This window comes from Schistocerca gregaria, chromosome 1, assembly GCF_023897955.1.
Source record: "Schistocerca gregaria isolate iqSchGreg1 chromosome 1, iqSchGreg1.2, whole genome shotgun sequence".
Taxonomy (NCBI): domain Eukaryota; kingdom Metazoa; phylum Arthropoda; class Insecta; order Orthoptera; family Acrididae; genus Schistocerca; species Schistocerca gregaria.
In genome coordinates this window covers 320577853-320593661 of record NC_064920.1, presented here as the reverse complement: position 1 = coordinate 320593661, position 15809 = coordinate 320577853, and the positions used below count along the sequence as shown (strand labels likewise).

At 39.0% G+C, this 15809-nt stretch overlaps 1 protein-coding gene across 2 annotated transcripts in view; it reads right to left on the bottom strand.

Moving 5' to 3' along the window:
* LOC126343639 (DNA helicase MCM8-like) overlaps positions 1–15809 on the bottom strand; it is a 146102-nt gene that overhangs the window by 121618 nt on the left and 8675 nt on the right. For both annotated transcript variants that reach the window (XM_050001955.1, XM_050001954.1), the window contains exon 2: positions 4842–4985. In XM_050001955.1, coding sequence (XP_049857912.1) covers positions 4842–4985 — 144 coding nt within the window. The remainder of the gene's footprint in view (positions 1–4841; positions 4986–15809) is intronic.

Sequence of the window (15809 nt, the reverse complement as noted above, 5' to 3'; positions counted from 1 at the left end):
ATTGTGTGCACCACGTTGAAATTTTAGCAATACCTCAATGAATATTTAGGCGGCTTCTTTCACACAGTCCTTCATTATAGATAATTGCATCATCTGCTAAAATATATGACTACTATTAATACTGTTTGTGAAGTAATAAATACAAACATGAACTGCAAGGGTCTCAACACCCTTCCTGGGATACACCCAATTTTACATCAACATCTCTTAATGACTTTCCATCCAAGATAGCTTGCTGCACTTTCGCTAACAAAAACTCCTCAATCCAGTCACTTTATACCCCATATGATCATACTTTTGATAACAAGCAAAGGTACTGAGTCACATGCTTTTTGGAAATAGAGGAACACTACATCTACCTGACTGCCCTTTATTTTTGGCTTTCAGTATGTCGTATGAGAAAAGTGTGAGCTAGTTTTCACAGGATCAATCTTTTCGAAATCTGTGCTGGTTGGCATGGAGAAGGTCAGAACTTGGAGGGACCTCTTTATGTTTGAGCTCAGAATGTGTTCCAAGATACAACAAATTTATGTGAAGGATGTTAGATGGTAATTTTGTGGATCACTTCTCTACCCTTCTTGTAGATGAATGTGGCCTATGCTTCCTTCCAATTACTGGGCACCGTTTTTTTGTTAGCACGATCTATGACAGATTACAGTTAACAGGGGGACTAATTCAGCCCCAATATAAAATCTGATAGGGATTCCATCTGGCCTTGGGGCTTTGTTCAGTTTTAACGAGTAGATAAACTCTTTACTGACTGTAAATGTTAAGGATACAGTTTCTCATGGGACAGGAGGCAAATTGTTTTATGAAACACATTGTATAGAATAACACAATCCGTTGTTAATGTTAGAAACAAACATGGAAATAATTTGTTTTGACATCAGGTATACCACATGACACCAGAAAATTAATTTTCGTTTGAATGCAACATGTAATTTTCTTATAAGAAGTTTGATTTTCTACGTTTTGATCACATGATTGCTTACATATTTGCTGTAACGTCTTCCAGATGCTTTAAGATGTAATATACACTATGTGAACAAAAGTATCCGGACACCCCCAAAAACATGTAACTGTACAGTTATATGTATTTTGACTCAAATTATTTTCCTATTACAATAGCATTGGTTTAGAAAATGTGGCAAATTAGTATTAGACTTCTTGGTTCATCATCTTCTAATTTAATTTTCCATTGTATCAGTGCATCATCATTAGCTCAATTGTTTGCAGAGTTATCAGCCCACATCAAAAACTCTTCAAGAACAAAACAACATTTTTTATTTACATGAAGCAAAAAATGCTACACACATACATCAAGAAAGGTTAATCCCATTCAGAGACCAGCTACTAAGTGTGATTACAGAAGTGAATGAAAATCCCAGTGTAAGAGTCACAAGTGTTTCCAGGAAAAACGATTTTTTTTTTTAAAAAGTATTGATTATTTTCTCATTTCAAATAACAATGACACAACTGAAATCGAGTTATTCCAGAAGGTGAAAATGAGTAACTAGCAAATTCACTGGAGTGTAATGGCAAATGGGGATTTGGACCAACAAAAAGTTTAAGATGCTATAAAATGAATGTGACTGAAAACAACATTTATATTCCTTTTATCAATAACAGACCAGGAGAAGACTGGTCCAAAACTTTAAGAAATGACAGTGAAGAAACCAGAGCCCTTAAGCAACACAGAAGAAATATCACAAATGGTCCATCAATAATTTACAGCTTTTATGGTCTGGTGAAAGACAAAATGGTGTGACTTGGTATAAAAGATGATCCAAAACATATTTACAGTCTGGGCAAGGCCGATTTTTGCTTAGACCCATCAAAAACAAAAGAAAGATGCAAAGGAAGTTGAAATGAGGCTTTTAAAATGATCATCAGAGGGAAGACATTCATCAGCATTGAAAGAACAAGTGGAAGTTGTTGCAAAATTCTTGCAGGGTTTTGGGCCAATAAAGACAGACAGTCAGTCAGTCAGCCAGTCAGTCAGTCAATACCACCCATCTTAAAACTACTGATGACAAAGTATTGCAATAAGCTGTTTAAAATTTAGAAACATTAAATTGCAGTTCTGAAATGCTATTTCCATTTTAAATACTCATTGTCTCATAACTGCTAATGATTACTCCAATATAGTGTTCTGACAATATACATCTTGTCTTGCAAGTACCCCAGTCTGTACTCACAACAGTCCCTTAAATCACCCAGGAAGCAGTTGTCTGAAAATTAAAATGTGAACGTCTGTGGTTTACCAATTCCATGGGCTAATATGCAGAAATATTTCTATTTTTTATTTTATGAGAGATAGTAGTGTGAAAATTTCTCCAGATAATGGTTAGTCACGCAACAATATCACACAAAGAAGTATAAAAAAAACAAAGTATCAGAATTATAATGAAACTCACTCTTTTATCTGAAAATTACACAGTATTGCCCTAATAAGATAGACATGTTGCTAAAGACGAGTATGGCACTAAGTACTGGAATAATTATCAGAATTGGCAGAAGTCTGATGCCCCTTCTTGGGTGATGCTGGCTGGGCTAGCATCTGCTACCTGCTGAATCTCTTTGGACTGCTCCTGACCTCTGTCCAATTGACTCTCCTTATGGAGCTGAAATGGCCTATTTCATGTGTCACTGGTTATTTTGAAAATGGAGCTTGACTTGGCTTCAAAAATCAACTAGGGAGAACTAACTGTTGGGCAGCAGGAGCCATTTGCCCAAACCGGCAGTGTGTTCTTGATTGCAACATCCTATCAATAATAGATTGTGTCCTATTTTCATTACATCCATTCATTTCTCCATGTAAGTGAAAGTGTAGCCCACTTCCTGTTGCAGTTGCAGCTGTGCTTTACAGTGTATAGCTTCTGCATGTCATTTTCCATTCTTACTGTTTCAGAAGTTTAAAATTTGCACATTTTTACCTCACTTCTACTACAGGTCATCATGATAGGTAGGAAACAAATAACAGAAAAGGATGAGAAAAAGCACATGACAGAAAACGAAGAACTCCTCCAGTACATCTACAACTTACACCACAACTTAGACAAAAGATTGACAGATGCACAGAAACCACCAGCAACAGCAGATGATCCTCACATACCAACAGTTCTTCCAACCAAAGGACCACCTCCAAGCAGACAGCAAAATGCAAAGCAGGAAGATGGGATGATTCCTTGGTAAGTTAACGGAGACAAACCAGCAGTTCACTTAGCAAGCTGCTTCACAATATGTCTATAGAAAAGCTATATACCACCACATTCAAAAAAAGCTAAAACAATCTTAATCTACAAGAAGGGCAGCATCTTCTTACTAACTCTCACCAACAAGATTCTCATGAAGATAATGTCTACGTGTATCACGTAGGATTCATATGAGGATTAAGCACAATAAACCAACATTAACTCTTTGAACAAAGTTACCAACAAAATAAACGAACACAGGATGACACTTTGTTTAGCCTTCATCAACTTTGACGAGCTATTGATTCAATCAGCCATACGACAGTTATAAATTGTACGTTAACAGGGGCAGAACAAACCCCCTATCAAGATTATCCATAACATCTACAACATATCAACAGCATTCATCTTTGTTAGGTAGTCCAACATATTTTTCATCAGAAGAGAAATAAAGCAAGTAGCCCTAGTATAGCCAAAATTATTTATGGCTGTGCTGGAAATGGCAGCATCCAAGATCAACTGGCAAGAAAGAGAGTTCAGAATTCAGGGGAAGATCTATGCTGCATAAATGGTGCTCTGCTACTACCTAATGACAAGAGGAACTGCAAACTCTGGTTTCTAGCCTTGCTGAAAAATGTGACATGATTGGGCTTAAGGTAAACATCTTGAAAACAAGTTTCACTAATCAGCAGGGAATGAAAACATGATGTCTGGCACAAAGGCTCTATAGAGTTGAAGGATATATATTTACCTAGGTCAGCTCCTGAATGACAGAGGTAATGTAAAGCCCAAAATATTTTACTTCCCAAAATAAGGATGGTAGGCATTTGGAGGAAACTCATAAAAAATATGCCAATGGACTTGAAAAGGTGCTTTTGGTCAGTGTGTTCTTCCCAATTTAACTTATACCTGTATAATGTTGACACTAAGGAAATTGCAAAAGGTCAATTGATAAATACATGGAGAGGCATGGGAAGATCAATCTTGGCATAAAGTGAAGAGCTTGCAAAGTCCGTAATGTGATACAAGGTATGGAAATGCAAAGAATATGCTGCAGGAAGAGATGATGGAAGGGGACGAAAGCAGTCTTCAAGTGGAGCCAGGAGAGAGAGAGGCCATCAGATCTTTGGGATATGGCTGACAGAAAAATTGGGTTCAACTTGCAGAAGACTGCTCGAGAACGACACAAGTGGTGTGAATGAAGAAAAATCTGCCCGACTTAAAGTTGCATCTTACAAGTGATTGAAATAAGTGCGTATTACTGCTGCTACTACTACTATTAAACTATCGAGACATTTTTGATTACACGAGCCACATTCATAGTAATAAATTAGCAAGAATTATTCTACTTTGAAAAAATCTGTTGCTTCCTCAATTACATTAAATACCTTCATCTATCTCCTGTTTACAGCAAAATATTTACATGAATATGATGGTATTTACCACAGAGTAATAGTTATCTGTATGTCATAAGAATAGAGGCTTCCTTACAAAAAGCACTGTTGCCTGACATGCAGTTACCAGGAGTCTTTAGTTCTAGAACAACCAGTAAGCTTGATTCCCATCAAGAGCTGAAAATTAAAATTTACATTATCACATTACTAATTAGGCAATAAAGAATAACTGATAACTGTATTATAGCATTACCTTCCTGTGGAAGATACTGCTTCCATCCAACATATGGAGTAGGCACAGTGTCAAATATGTCTTTAACGCTTGGTTGACTAGTTTGAGACTGTTGTGGAGAATCCTGCACATGAGAACTTGCTGGTTTTGTAGAATGTCCCATGCCTGCAAAAAGAAGAAATAAAATTTTGGTATATATGGGGTGCCAGTGCTCACTGATCACTTCAACATGTGCCACTGCCACCATAATATAAACTGCTCAGGAAAGTTACCGACTACCTGCATACCTGTTAACGTGTAGACATAGATTTAAGAGGTAGAAGGAATGAAAGAATATGTCTTATGAAACAAAATAAATAAATATCTTCGCCTGTTAGAAACTGCACATCTTCGCACATATGTGACATCAAAATTTGTTACTTGATACCATTTAACACTCCATGTTTGTAACAGGCTGTCTACAAAGTGGTCACGAAATTACTGTTCAAACTTGCATTCCTGGGACAATATACTGCAAATCTCAATTGGTCCAAAAAAAAAGCTGAATTGATTTCATGTCCACAGTTACCCCAAGTCATTCCATTTGAGTGGTTCCTACATCGTAGAGGAAAGTGGTTATGCTATGGGCACAATTTATCTTGTCCACTATCATCTTGAAAGACGAATCCACTGCAAAAATGTTCACAGTAGGACCTTAAAAAAAATCAAATAGGGGCAGTGTGGGAGTTGGTTTAAAAATGAATAAAACAAATAGGAATGTGGATAAGCTGCTATGAACAGCACAGTGAACACATTACTGTAGCCAAGATAGACACGAAGTCCACACCTGCCACAGTAGTAATAGTTTACAAGCCAACTAGCTCCGCAGATGACTAAAAGAGTGAAGAAAAATTGATGAGATATAAGAAATTATTCTGATAGTTAAAGGAGACAAAAATTTAATAGTCATGGGGAACTGGAATTCGATGGTAGGAAAAGCAAGAGAAGGAAAAGTAGTAGGTGAATATGCACTGGGAGTAAGGAATGAATGAGGAAGCCACCTGGTAGAATTCTGCACAGAGCATAAGCTAATCATAGCTAACACTTGGTTTAAGAATCATGAAAGAAGGTTGTCAATGTGGATGAGGCCTGGAGACACTGGAAGGTTTCAGATTGATTATATAATGACAGAGAGATTCAGGAAACAGATTTTAAATTGTAAGACATTTCCAGGGGCAAATGTGGACTCTGACCACAATTTGTTGGTTATGAACTGTAGATTAAAACTGAAGAAACCGCAAAAAGGTAGGAATTTAAGGAGATGTGACCTGGATAAACTTAAAGAACCAGAGGTCGTGGAGAGTTTCAGAGAAAGCATTAGGGAACAATTAACAAGACCAGGGGAAAGAATACTAGAAGAAGAATGGGTAGCTTTGAGAGCTGAAATAGTGAAGGCAGCAGAGGATCAATTAGGTAAAAAAGACGAGGGCTAGTGGAAATTCATGAGTAACAGAAGAGATATTGAATTTAATCGATGAAAGGAGAAAATATAAAAATGCAGTAAATGAAGCAAGTGAAAAGGAATACAAACATCTCGAGAATGAGATCGACAGGAAGTGCAAAATCGCTGAGCAGGTATGGCTAGAGAACAAATGCAAGGATGTAGAAGCATGTATCACTAGCGGTAAAATAGATACTGCCTACAAGATAATTAAAGAGACCTTTGGAGAAAAGGGAAACATCTGTATGAATATCAAGAACTCAGATGGAAAACCAGTCCTAAGCGAAGAAGGAAAAGCAGAAAGGTGGAAGGAGTATATCGAGGGTCTATACAAGGGCGATGTACTTGAGGGAAATATTACGGTAACTGAAGAGGACGTAGATGAATGTGAAATGGAAGATATGATACTGTGTGAAGAATCTGACGAGAGCACTGAAACACCTAAGTCAAAACAAGGCCACTGGACAACATTCCATTAGAACTATTGATAGCCTTTGGAAAGGAGACACGTGAAATTCCCTCATACTTAAAGAAGAATATAATAATTCCAATCCCTAAGAAAGCTGGTATTGACAGGTGTGAAAATCACCGCACTACCAGTTCAATAAGTCACGGCTGCAAAATATTAACGCGAATTCTTTACAGACAAATGGAAAAACTGGTAGAAGCCGACCTCGGCGACCATCAGTTTGGATTCCATGGAAATGTTGAACACACGAGGCAATACTGCCCCTACAACTTATCTTAGAAGACAGATTAAGGAAAGGCAAACTTACATTTCTAGAATTTGTAGACTCAGAGAAAGCTTTTGACAATGTTGACTGGAATACTCTCTTTCAAATTCTGAAGGTAGCAGGTGTAAAATACAGAGAGTAAAACGCTATTTACAATTTGTACATAAACCAGGTGGTAGTTATAAAGAGTGGAAGGGTATGAAAGGGAAGCAGTGGTTGAGAATGGAATGAGACAGGATGTAGCCTATCCCCAATGTTATTCAATATGTACCTTATACAACCAGTAAAGGAAATCAAAGAAAAATTAGGAGTCAGAAGTAAAGTTCAAGGAGAAGAAATACAAACTTCGAGGTTTGACAAAGACGTTGTAATTCTGTCAGAGACAGAAAAGGATTTGGAAGAGCTGTTGAACGGAAGGGATGGTGTCTTGAAAGGAGGACATAAGATGAACATCAACAAGAGTAAAACGAGGATAATGAAACGTAGTCGAATTAAATCAGGTGATGCTGAGGGAATTAGAATAGGAAATGAGACACTTAATGTAGTAGAAGAGTTTTGCTATTTGGGGAGCAAAATCACTGCTGATGGTTGAAGTAGAGAGGACAGAAATTGTAGACTGGCTACGGCAAGCAAAGCATTTCTGAAGAAGAAAAATTTGTTATTATCAAGTATAGATTTATGCGTCAGGAAGACCTTTTTGAAAGTATTTGCATGGAGTGTAGCCATGTAAGGAAGTGAAACATGGACAATAATAATGAAGCTTTCCAAATATGGTGCTACAGAAGAATGCTGAAGATTAGATGGGTAGATCACATAACTAATGAGGAGGTATTGAACAGAATTGGGGAGAAGAAGAGTTTGTGGCACAACTTGACAACAAGAAGGGACCGGTTGGTAGGACATGTTCCTAAAGCATCAGGGGATCACAAATTTAGCTTTGGAGGGCAGCTTGGAGCGTAAAAATCGTAGAGAGAGACCAAGAGATGAATACACCAAGCAGACTCAGAAGGGTGTAGGTTGCAGCAGTTGCTCGGAGATGAAGCAGCTTGCATAGGATAGAGTAGCATGGAGAGCTGCATCAAACCAGTGTCTGGACTGAAGACAACAACAGGGCTAGACAGCAGGTTGTGGGATCCTGTCCTGATACAGCACAGTCCTTGCTTTACCCTTCATAGCAATGGGAGGTGTCTATCATCCACACATGATATAAGCCGGTACTGGTCATACACTTCTCTGATGGTCACCAATTGTCAGACAGCACAAAAATGCTGAAACGTCTTCCAATCTTCCACTTCAGATGGAGGTCTATTTTTCCCTGCACTCTTGCCACATCATTATGGTGTTGATGGGGATTAGGGGGAGGGGGGGGGGGGTTGAATAGTATTGCTGCATCCTTTGAGAAATGCAGAGGCTGAACAGTGTACACTAGGTGCATTGATCCATTCAGGATTGGAGACAGCATGAGTTCTACTGAACTGCACCAAAAATTTAGGTCTACTTTTACTTCCTTTACAAGAAAAGGTGGCTGCCTGTAGGCCTAGTGATTTATGTAATGAAAATGGTACTGGGAAAAAGAGTTCTGATCAAAAACCACAATCTACATCAAGTCAAGAGACTCTCTATTACCCCAATCAGTTGTTTGAGTTCACCATACAAAAATGTTTCACCACTGAACTCAATAGTTGTGTGCAAAGAAAAAAAAGAAATCTAAGTATTATCACGTCAATATTGTCTATAACATGTGGAACATAACATGTAAAAGTCTGGATCAGAGCCAGCAGCATACTTATGTGTTTGGTGCAACAATGTTGTCAGCACTTGTCATGAACTGAAAACAGCACTGAAACAATGTGATTTACATGTCCTGTTGAGGCAGTACTTTTATTTAATATGAAAAGGAAACAGGCAGAAACTACAAGGATTCTCAGAAAATAATACTAAAAGTTCAAACATGAAAAAAGCCGAATAGATCCCAGTCTGGCCCAAGGATTTGATGTTACTACTTACTTACTCAAACTGCTTCTTATTTGGACCAAACAAATGAATCCTGTTCCTGACTTCCCCCACATCAGAAAAATCATCACTCAAAATCATCACATATAAAAACTTTGCTGTCTGAAACAGATACCCAGGCTGCTAACCAGTAGCTTATAACTCAATATGAAACTCATAAACATGAATTTGTACTTGTCACAAGGTAGTTAGCAAGAATTTATCAGTATTTTGTTTTAGTGACAGAGCTCTGAAGAGAGCTACCTAGAAATGATGGACGTTCTTAAATTACTTATTTCATCAAGTGTTTTCGGATAGGATTTGCATGGATAGGATTTGGCATGTTAATCAGTAATTGAAGTATGTATGGAACTCAAACAAGAGCTGCAAAAAATAGATGCTATCTCTGACAATATTGTTACTGCATTTTTATCATGTTACAAGCACATAAAAGTATCTCCATGGCTAAGGAAAAGGTACAGAAAGCTGGTTGAGTTTTTTGGGGATAATTTAAGTGTATATCAAAGAATAGGCAAATGGAGATGGTGTCTCAGTTTGCAATAGACAAAAATCTGAAATCTGATCAGTTAGAAATTGGAGATGCATGCGAGATTGTTTGGGCAAGACTCAGTATCACGGGTGGGCACAAAATAACTGGATCCCATCAGACTCATCTCCTGATGCAATTGAAAACTTCAGAGAAAACCTCAGTTCACTTGTACACAAGTTCCCCCAATCATACTATAATCATTGGTGGATACTTTAATCATCCAACAATTAATTGGGAAAATAACAGTTTTGTTAGTGGTGGGTGTGATAAGACCTCCTGTGAAATTTTACTACATGCTTTCTCTGAACACTTCTAGAACAGTTAGTGAGGAACCCCACTCATGATGGAAATATATTGGATCTAATGGCAACAAATGGACCTGGCCTCTTTGAGGATATCCACACCCAAACTGGTATCAGTGACCATGATGTGGTTGTGGCAACAATGATTACCAAATAATAAAAGACAAATAAACAAGCAGAATGATATATATGATCAGTAATCAAGATAAAAATTCAGTAGTGACATGCCTCAATGAGAAACTTGAAACTTTCAGCTCAGGTCAGGAGCATGTAGAGGAACTCTGGCTCCAGTTTAAAAGAATATTTTACCAAGTGCTGGATAGATATGTACCCAGTAGAACAGTTAATAACAGGACAGTACCTCCGTAGAATACAGCCACTGTAATGAAACTTCTAAAGAAACAGTGATTACTGCATAACAGGTGTACAATAAAGTGTAGGGCTGTAGACAGAGAGATGCTGAATGAAACATGTTTGGTTGTTAAGAAATCAATGCATGGTGACTTCAGTGACTACTACAGCAGAATATTGTCAAATGACATTTCACAAAATCAAAGAATTCTGGTCATATGTAAAGACTGATAGTGGCATTAAATTAGTGTACAGTCCCTAGCAAATGAGACAGGAACAGAAATTGAGGGTAACAAAACAAAAGCTGAACTCTGGTTTCAAATGTTCCTTTACAAAGGAAAATGCAGGAGAACTGCCCCAATTTACTCCATCTTTTCCGTGGTATGAAGATTAAATAAGTATTGGTGTCAGTGGTGTTGAGAAAAAGTAGAAATGGGATATTCTCTGTAAAGTAGGACACACTTACAATATTTAAAAGTTTAAAATTTGGTACTTTTTATATAATTTTTGAAAAGTCTGGACTTTTTACAATATGGCATCAATGGCACCAATGGTTTGTGGCCCATTATTGCTTTCCATCCATAATTTTAGCCATTTTTATAATGCCATATGTTTTTCACATCACAGTGTGAATCATTGGAGACTTTGGACCTTCATTTCAACAAATTGGCAGGTAGGAATTAGCATATCATTATTTATATTACTGTTACATACCCCAATGTATTGCATAAAGAGTATAAAACTGAAGTAGGTAAATTATAGGTTAGGGTAAATAATATAATACAACAGTGTAAACTTTCATGTAACATGAGTCACATTCATGTGATTAAGTTCTTATACCAAGAGAGATATTAGAGATAACTTTATTTTGTTCAGTAACTTACTGCTTAGTGTGAATGTGTAACTAATACCCCTTCTAAACATTTCCCAATTTCAAGCAATATTGTAAAAACAGAAAATTAAATGTGTAACATAAGTGACTTAATCTGAATCACTGTTGTATTATTTTAAGGTTACAAGAAGAAGATGCCCTTAGTAGCAGCAGAAAGACAGAGTAGAAGAAGAATTTGAGAAGCAGCATCTGGAAGAAGCTAGAAAAAGCCAGCAGAAGCAGAAACAAAAGTTTCTACAGTTGAGTCAACATAAAGCGGGTTTGTCACCATATAAGTAACTTAGTGCTCTGGATAAAGCCATGGCTTGAGTGCTGCATTTGCTTAGATTCGCAAGATACTGCGTAAAATGCACCTTAGGAATAAGATGTCCCAAATTTTTAACATGAGTCACAATATAAATTACATTCTTGTTCTTTAATTTTAATGCTCTTCCCTGCTTAAATAACACTTCTAAGATCTTTTCCTGAATAACACAATTTGTAACAATGCTTTAGACAAGAATCAGTTTATAGATTGATAAAAAGTCATCGTAATAAAACACTGATTTCAAAATGTAGCACGAGTCACCATGGAATCTCCCAAACCGTTAAACTGAACACAGCTTCAGACCCCAATGGAATCCCTGTCAAATTCTGTACTGAATTTACGGCTGTGTTAGCTCCTCTTGTCACTATAACCTATCGTAGATCCCTTGAACAAAAAAACAAGCCCAGTTCTTGGAAATAGGCACAGGTCATACGTGTGGACAAGAAGGATAGTACAAATGATCCACAAAACTACTGCTCAATATCCCTGACATTGATTTTTTGTAGAATCTTAGAACATATTCTGAGCTCAAACATAATGAGGTATCAAACAGAATGACGCTCTCAATGCCAATCAGCCTAGTTTTCAAAAACACTGATCGTGTGAACCCCAACATCAATATGCATTCATCTTGGTACTCTAAGCATTAACTTTGGCTGTTCTGCCATGTTCAAGTCAGTTCTTTGTGATCCTTGTATGTGTTAAGGTTAATAAATGAACTACTGCTAAATGGGTGTGATTATTGGTGCAACCAACCCGAACTCCCTCCTCAGATGAATAAGAGATTTATGATGTTTTCATTGGACCAGCATCAAGCTACTCCTGCATTCCAATCACTGACTGAGATTCTTAAATTTCTTAAAAACGAGAAGCAGGGTCATTTCATGTCAAGTGTCCCAGTTTAGAAGATGATCCCAACTCTACCATCTTCAATTTTGATTAAATTCGTACAGGATGTACCTGAGGGCCCTACATGAACTTATGCAAAGTTTCAGGCTCACCTGTAATTTGGTTGAGAAGTCAGTGCCATTTCCGTGAAGACCACTTTTACAGAGACCAAAAAGTCATGAAGAAATCGTCAAGTTTGGCATTCCACTGTTCCTAATGTAAAAGAGCTAGACTCTTGCTTATAGGTATAGTGGTACAACTTTGTGTGCTCTATACACAAATGTTGCAAGTAGAGTTCAGAAAGCAATGCATTTGGCATGATCACAGTTCAAAGTGGGCAACAAATCATGTCATGAGAAATATGCCCCATAGTTTAACGAGGCATCAGTAGTGGAGAAAGTGTGCCATGGACCTGGTCTTTTGCCAAACTACTGTCTGCCTGGGTGTTGAGTATGTCACAAATTTTGGCCTGGTTTGTGTGTTTAATTACTGCGCTACCATCCTGTAAAATTGCCAAAAAACATGAATGTATCAAAATACACCCGTGTTCATAGTCATGAATCTCAAAATGGACACCTATCACTATCACATTACATTCATTAACACCATTCAACAGAGCATATTTCATTCTATCAGAAAAACTTATTTTCAAGTTAATGTATGCAGTTTTGTAAATACTGATTCCCCATGCCATTTAACGACATACAGTGCCTTAAAAGGATTGAAAGCTGTAAAGTAACTTTCCTGAGAAGAACAAGAATTACTTACTAGACGGAATTGTTTACACTCTACTGAAAATACTCAACTATGTTTACATCATGAAGCTTTACTCCTAAAAAGATTTGAATTTTTGAAAAGATCATGCTGCAACCAATTTGGCAAGAAAAACCACACTGCACGAAAAAGCCTGCGGTCAATCAACATAGAAACAGCTAACCTACTAAAAAGAATAACCATGTCTGATATTAAACCAGGCCAAAAAATGTGCCCTTCCTGTCGAAAAGAATTTGATACACTGAAATATTCACAAATGGACACTACATATCAGTCAGATGAAGACGAGTCTAATGTTGGTCACAATTTGAACACAAATTTAACATCTGTTGAAATATCACCATTAAAATTTCAACGAATTGGTGTAAGGGATACAAAAGGACATGCAAAGAGAAAAATACATCAAGTTGAAGATGCAATTATTAAGAAAATTGATCCTAGTGAATTGGAGCAACCATCCACAAGCAAGCAATGCCTGACTTGTTCAGATTACATTGAGCTGACCCAAGAATTTAAAGAAAAATTACAAATATCAAATAATAAGATGGTCTATCAAAAATGCTATGGAAGAATTTTGTGTTTCAGAAAGAATGGTAAGGAAGGCTAGAAAGTTAAAAGCTGAACAGGGAATATTGGCACAGCCCAAATGTAAATGTGGCAACAAGCTTTCTGAGGATGTGAAGGCAAGAGTCATAGAACATTTTTTATGATGAAGAGTTTAGTCAGATTTGTCCAGGAAAAAGTACTGTATAACTGTTCCGATAGATGGAGAAAAGGTTAAAAAACAGAAATTCTTACTACTGAGCAACTCAAAAGAAATATTTGCTGCGTAACACAATAAAAATTGACCGGGAACTGGATTTTCCAAATTTTGCGAATTAAGGCCAAAGTGGTGTGTGACTGTAGGCACAGCTGGTTCACATTCAGTTTGTCTCTGCACAATTCATCATAATGTTAAACTAATGTTGGTACATAGCCCAATAAAAGAAGATTACAAAATTTTACTGAGCAAAATGGTCTGTAATTTGGAAACAACGGATTGCATGCTTCATCGCTGTGAAGTATGTCCAGGAACAAAAGCTCTAAATGAATATTTGGAAAGTGCTTTTGCAGATATTGATCCTGAGGATAGAATTCAGTTCAAACAATGGACTCACACTGATAGAGATACACTTGAAACCACAGAAATGACAGTTGAGGAATCCATTGAACTATTACACTCCTGGAAATGGAAAAAAGAACACATTGACACCGGTGTGTCAGACCCACCATACTTGCTCCGGACTCTGCGAGAGGGCTGTACAAGCAATGATCACACGCATGGCACAGCGGACACACCAGGAACCGCGGTGTTGGACGTCGAATGGCGCTAGCTGCGCAGCATTTGTGCACCGCCGCCGTCAGTGTCAGCCAGTTTGCCGTGGCATACGGAGCTCCATCGCAGTCTTTAACACTGGTAGCATGCTGCGACAGCGTGGACGTGAACCGTATGTGCAGTTGACGGACTCTGAGCGAGGGCGTATAGTGGGCATGCGGGAGGCCGGGTGGACGTACCGCCGAATTGCTCAACATGTGGGGCGAGAGGTCTCCACAGTACATCGATGTTGTCGCCAGTGGTCGGCGGAAGGTACACGTGCCCGTCGACCTGGGACCGGACCGCAGCGACGCACGGATGCACGCCAAGACCGTAGGATCCTACACAGTGCCGTAGGGGACCGCACCGCCACTTCCCAGCAAATTAGGGACACTGTTGCTCCTGTGGTATCGGTGAGGACCATTCGCAACCGTCCCCATGAAGCTGGGCAACGGTCCCGCACACCGTTAGGCCATTTTCCGCTCACGCCCCAACATCGTGCAGCCCGCCTCCAGTGGTGTCGCGACAGGCGTGAATGGAGGGACGAATGGAGACGTGTCGTCTTCAGCGACGAGAGTCGCTTCTGCCTGGGTGCCAATGATGGTCGTATGCGTGTTTGGCGCCGTGCAGGTGAGCGCCACAATCAGAACTGCATACGACCGAGGCACACAGGGCCAACACCCGGCATCATGGTGTGGGGAGCGAACTCCTACACTGGCCGTACACCTCTGGTGATCGACGAGGGGACACTGAATAGTGCACGGTACATCCAAACCGCCATCGAACACATCGTTCTACCATTCCTAGACCGGCAAGGGAACTTGCTGTTCCAACAGGACAATGCACGTCCGCATGTATCCCGTGCCACCGAACGTGCTCTAGAAGGTGTAAGTCAACTATCCTGGCCAGCAAGATCTCCGGATCTGTCCCCCATCGAGCATGTTTGGGACTGGATGAAGCGTCGTCTCACGCGGTCTGCACGTCCAGCACGAACGCTGGTCCAACTGAGGCGCCAGGTGGAAATGGCATGGCAAGCCGTTCCACAGGACTACATCCAGCATCTCTACGATCGTCTCCATGGGAGAATAGCAGCCTGCATTGCTGCGAAAGGTAGATATACACTGTATTACTGCCGACATTGTGCATGCTCTGTTGCCTGTGTCTATGTGCCTGTGGTTCTGTCAGTGTGATCATGTGATGTATCTGACCCCAGGAATGTGTCAATAAAGTTTCCCCTTCCTGGGACAATGAATTCACGGTGTTCTTATTTCAATTTCCAGGAGTGTAGTTACAAAACTGTTGGCCCTTTCTACTCACCACATCAGAGCAAGCATTTGCAGTTCACTAAAGAAGGTCTCAGACCAG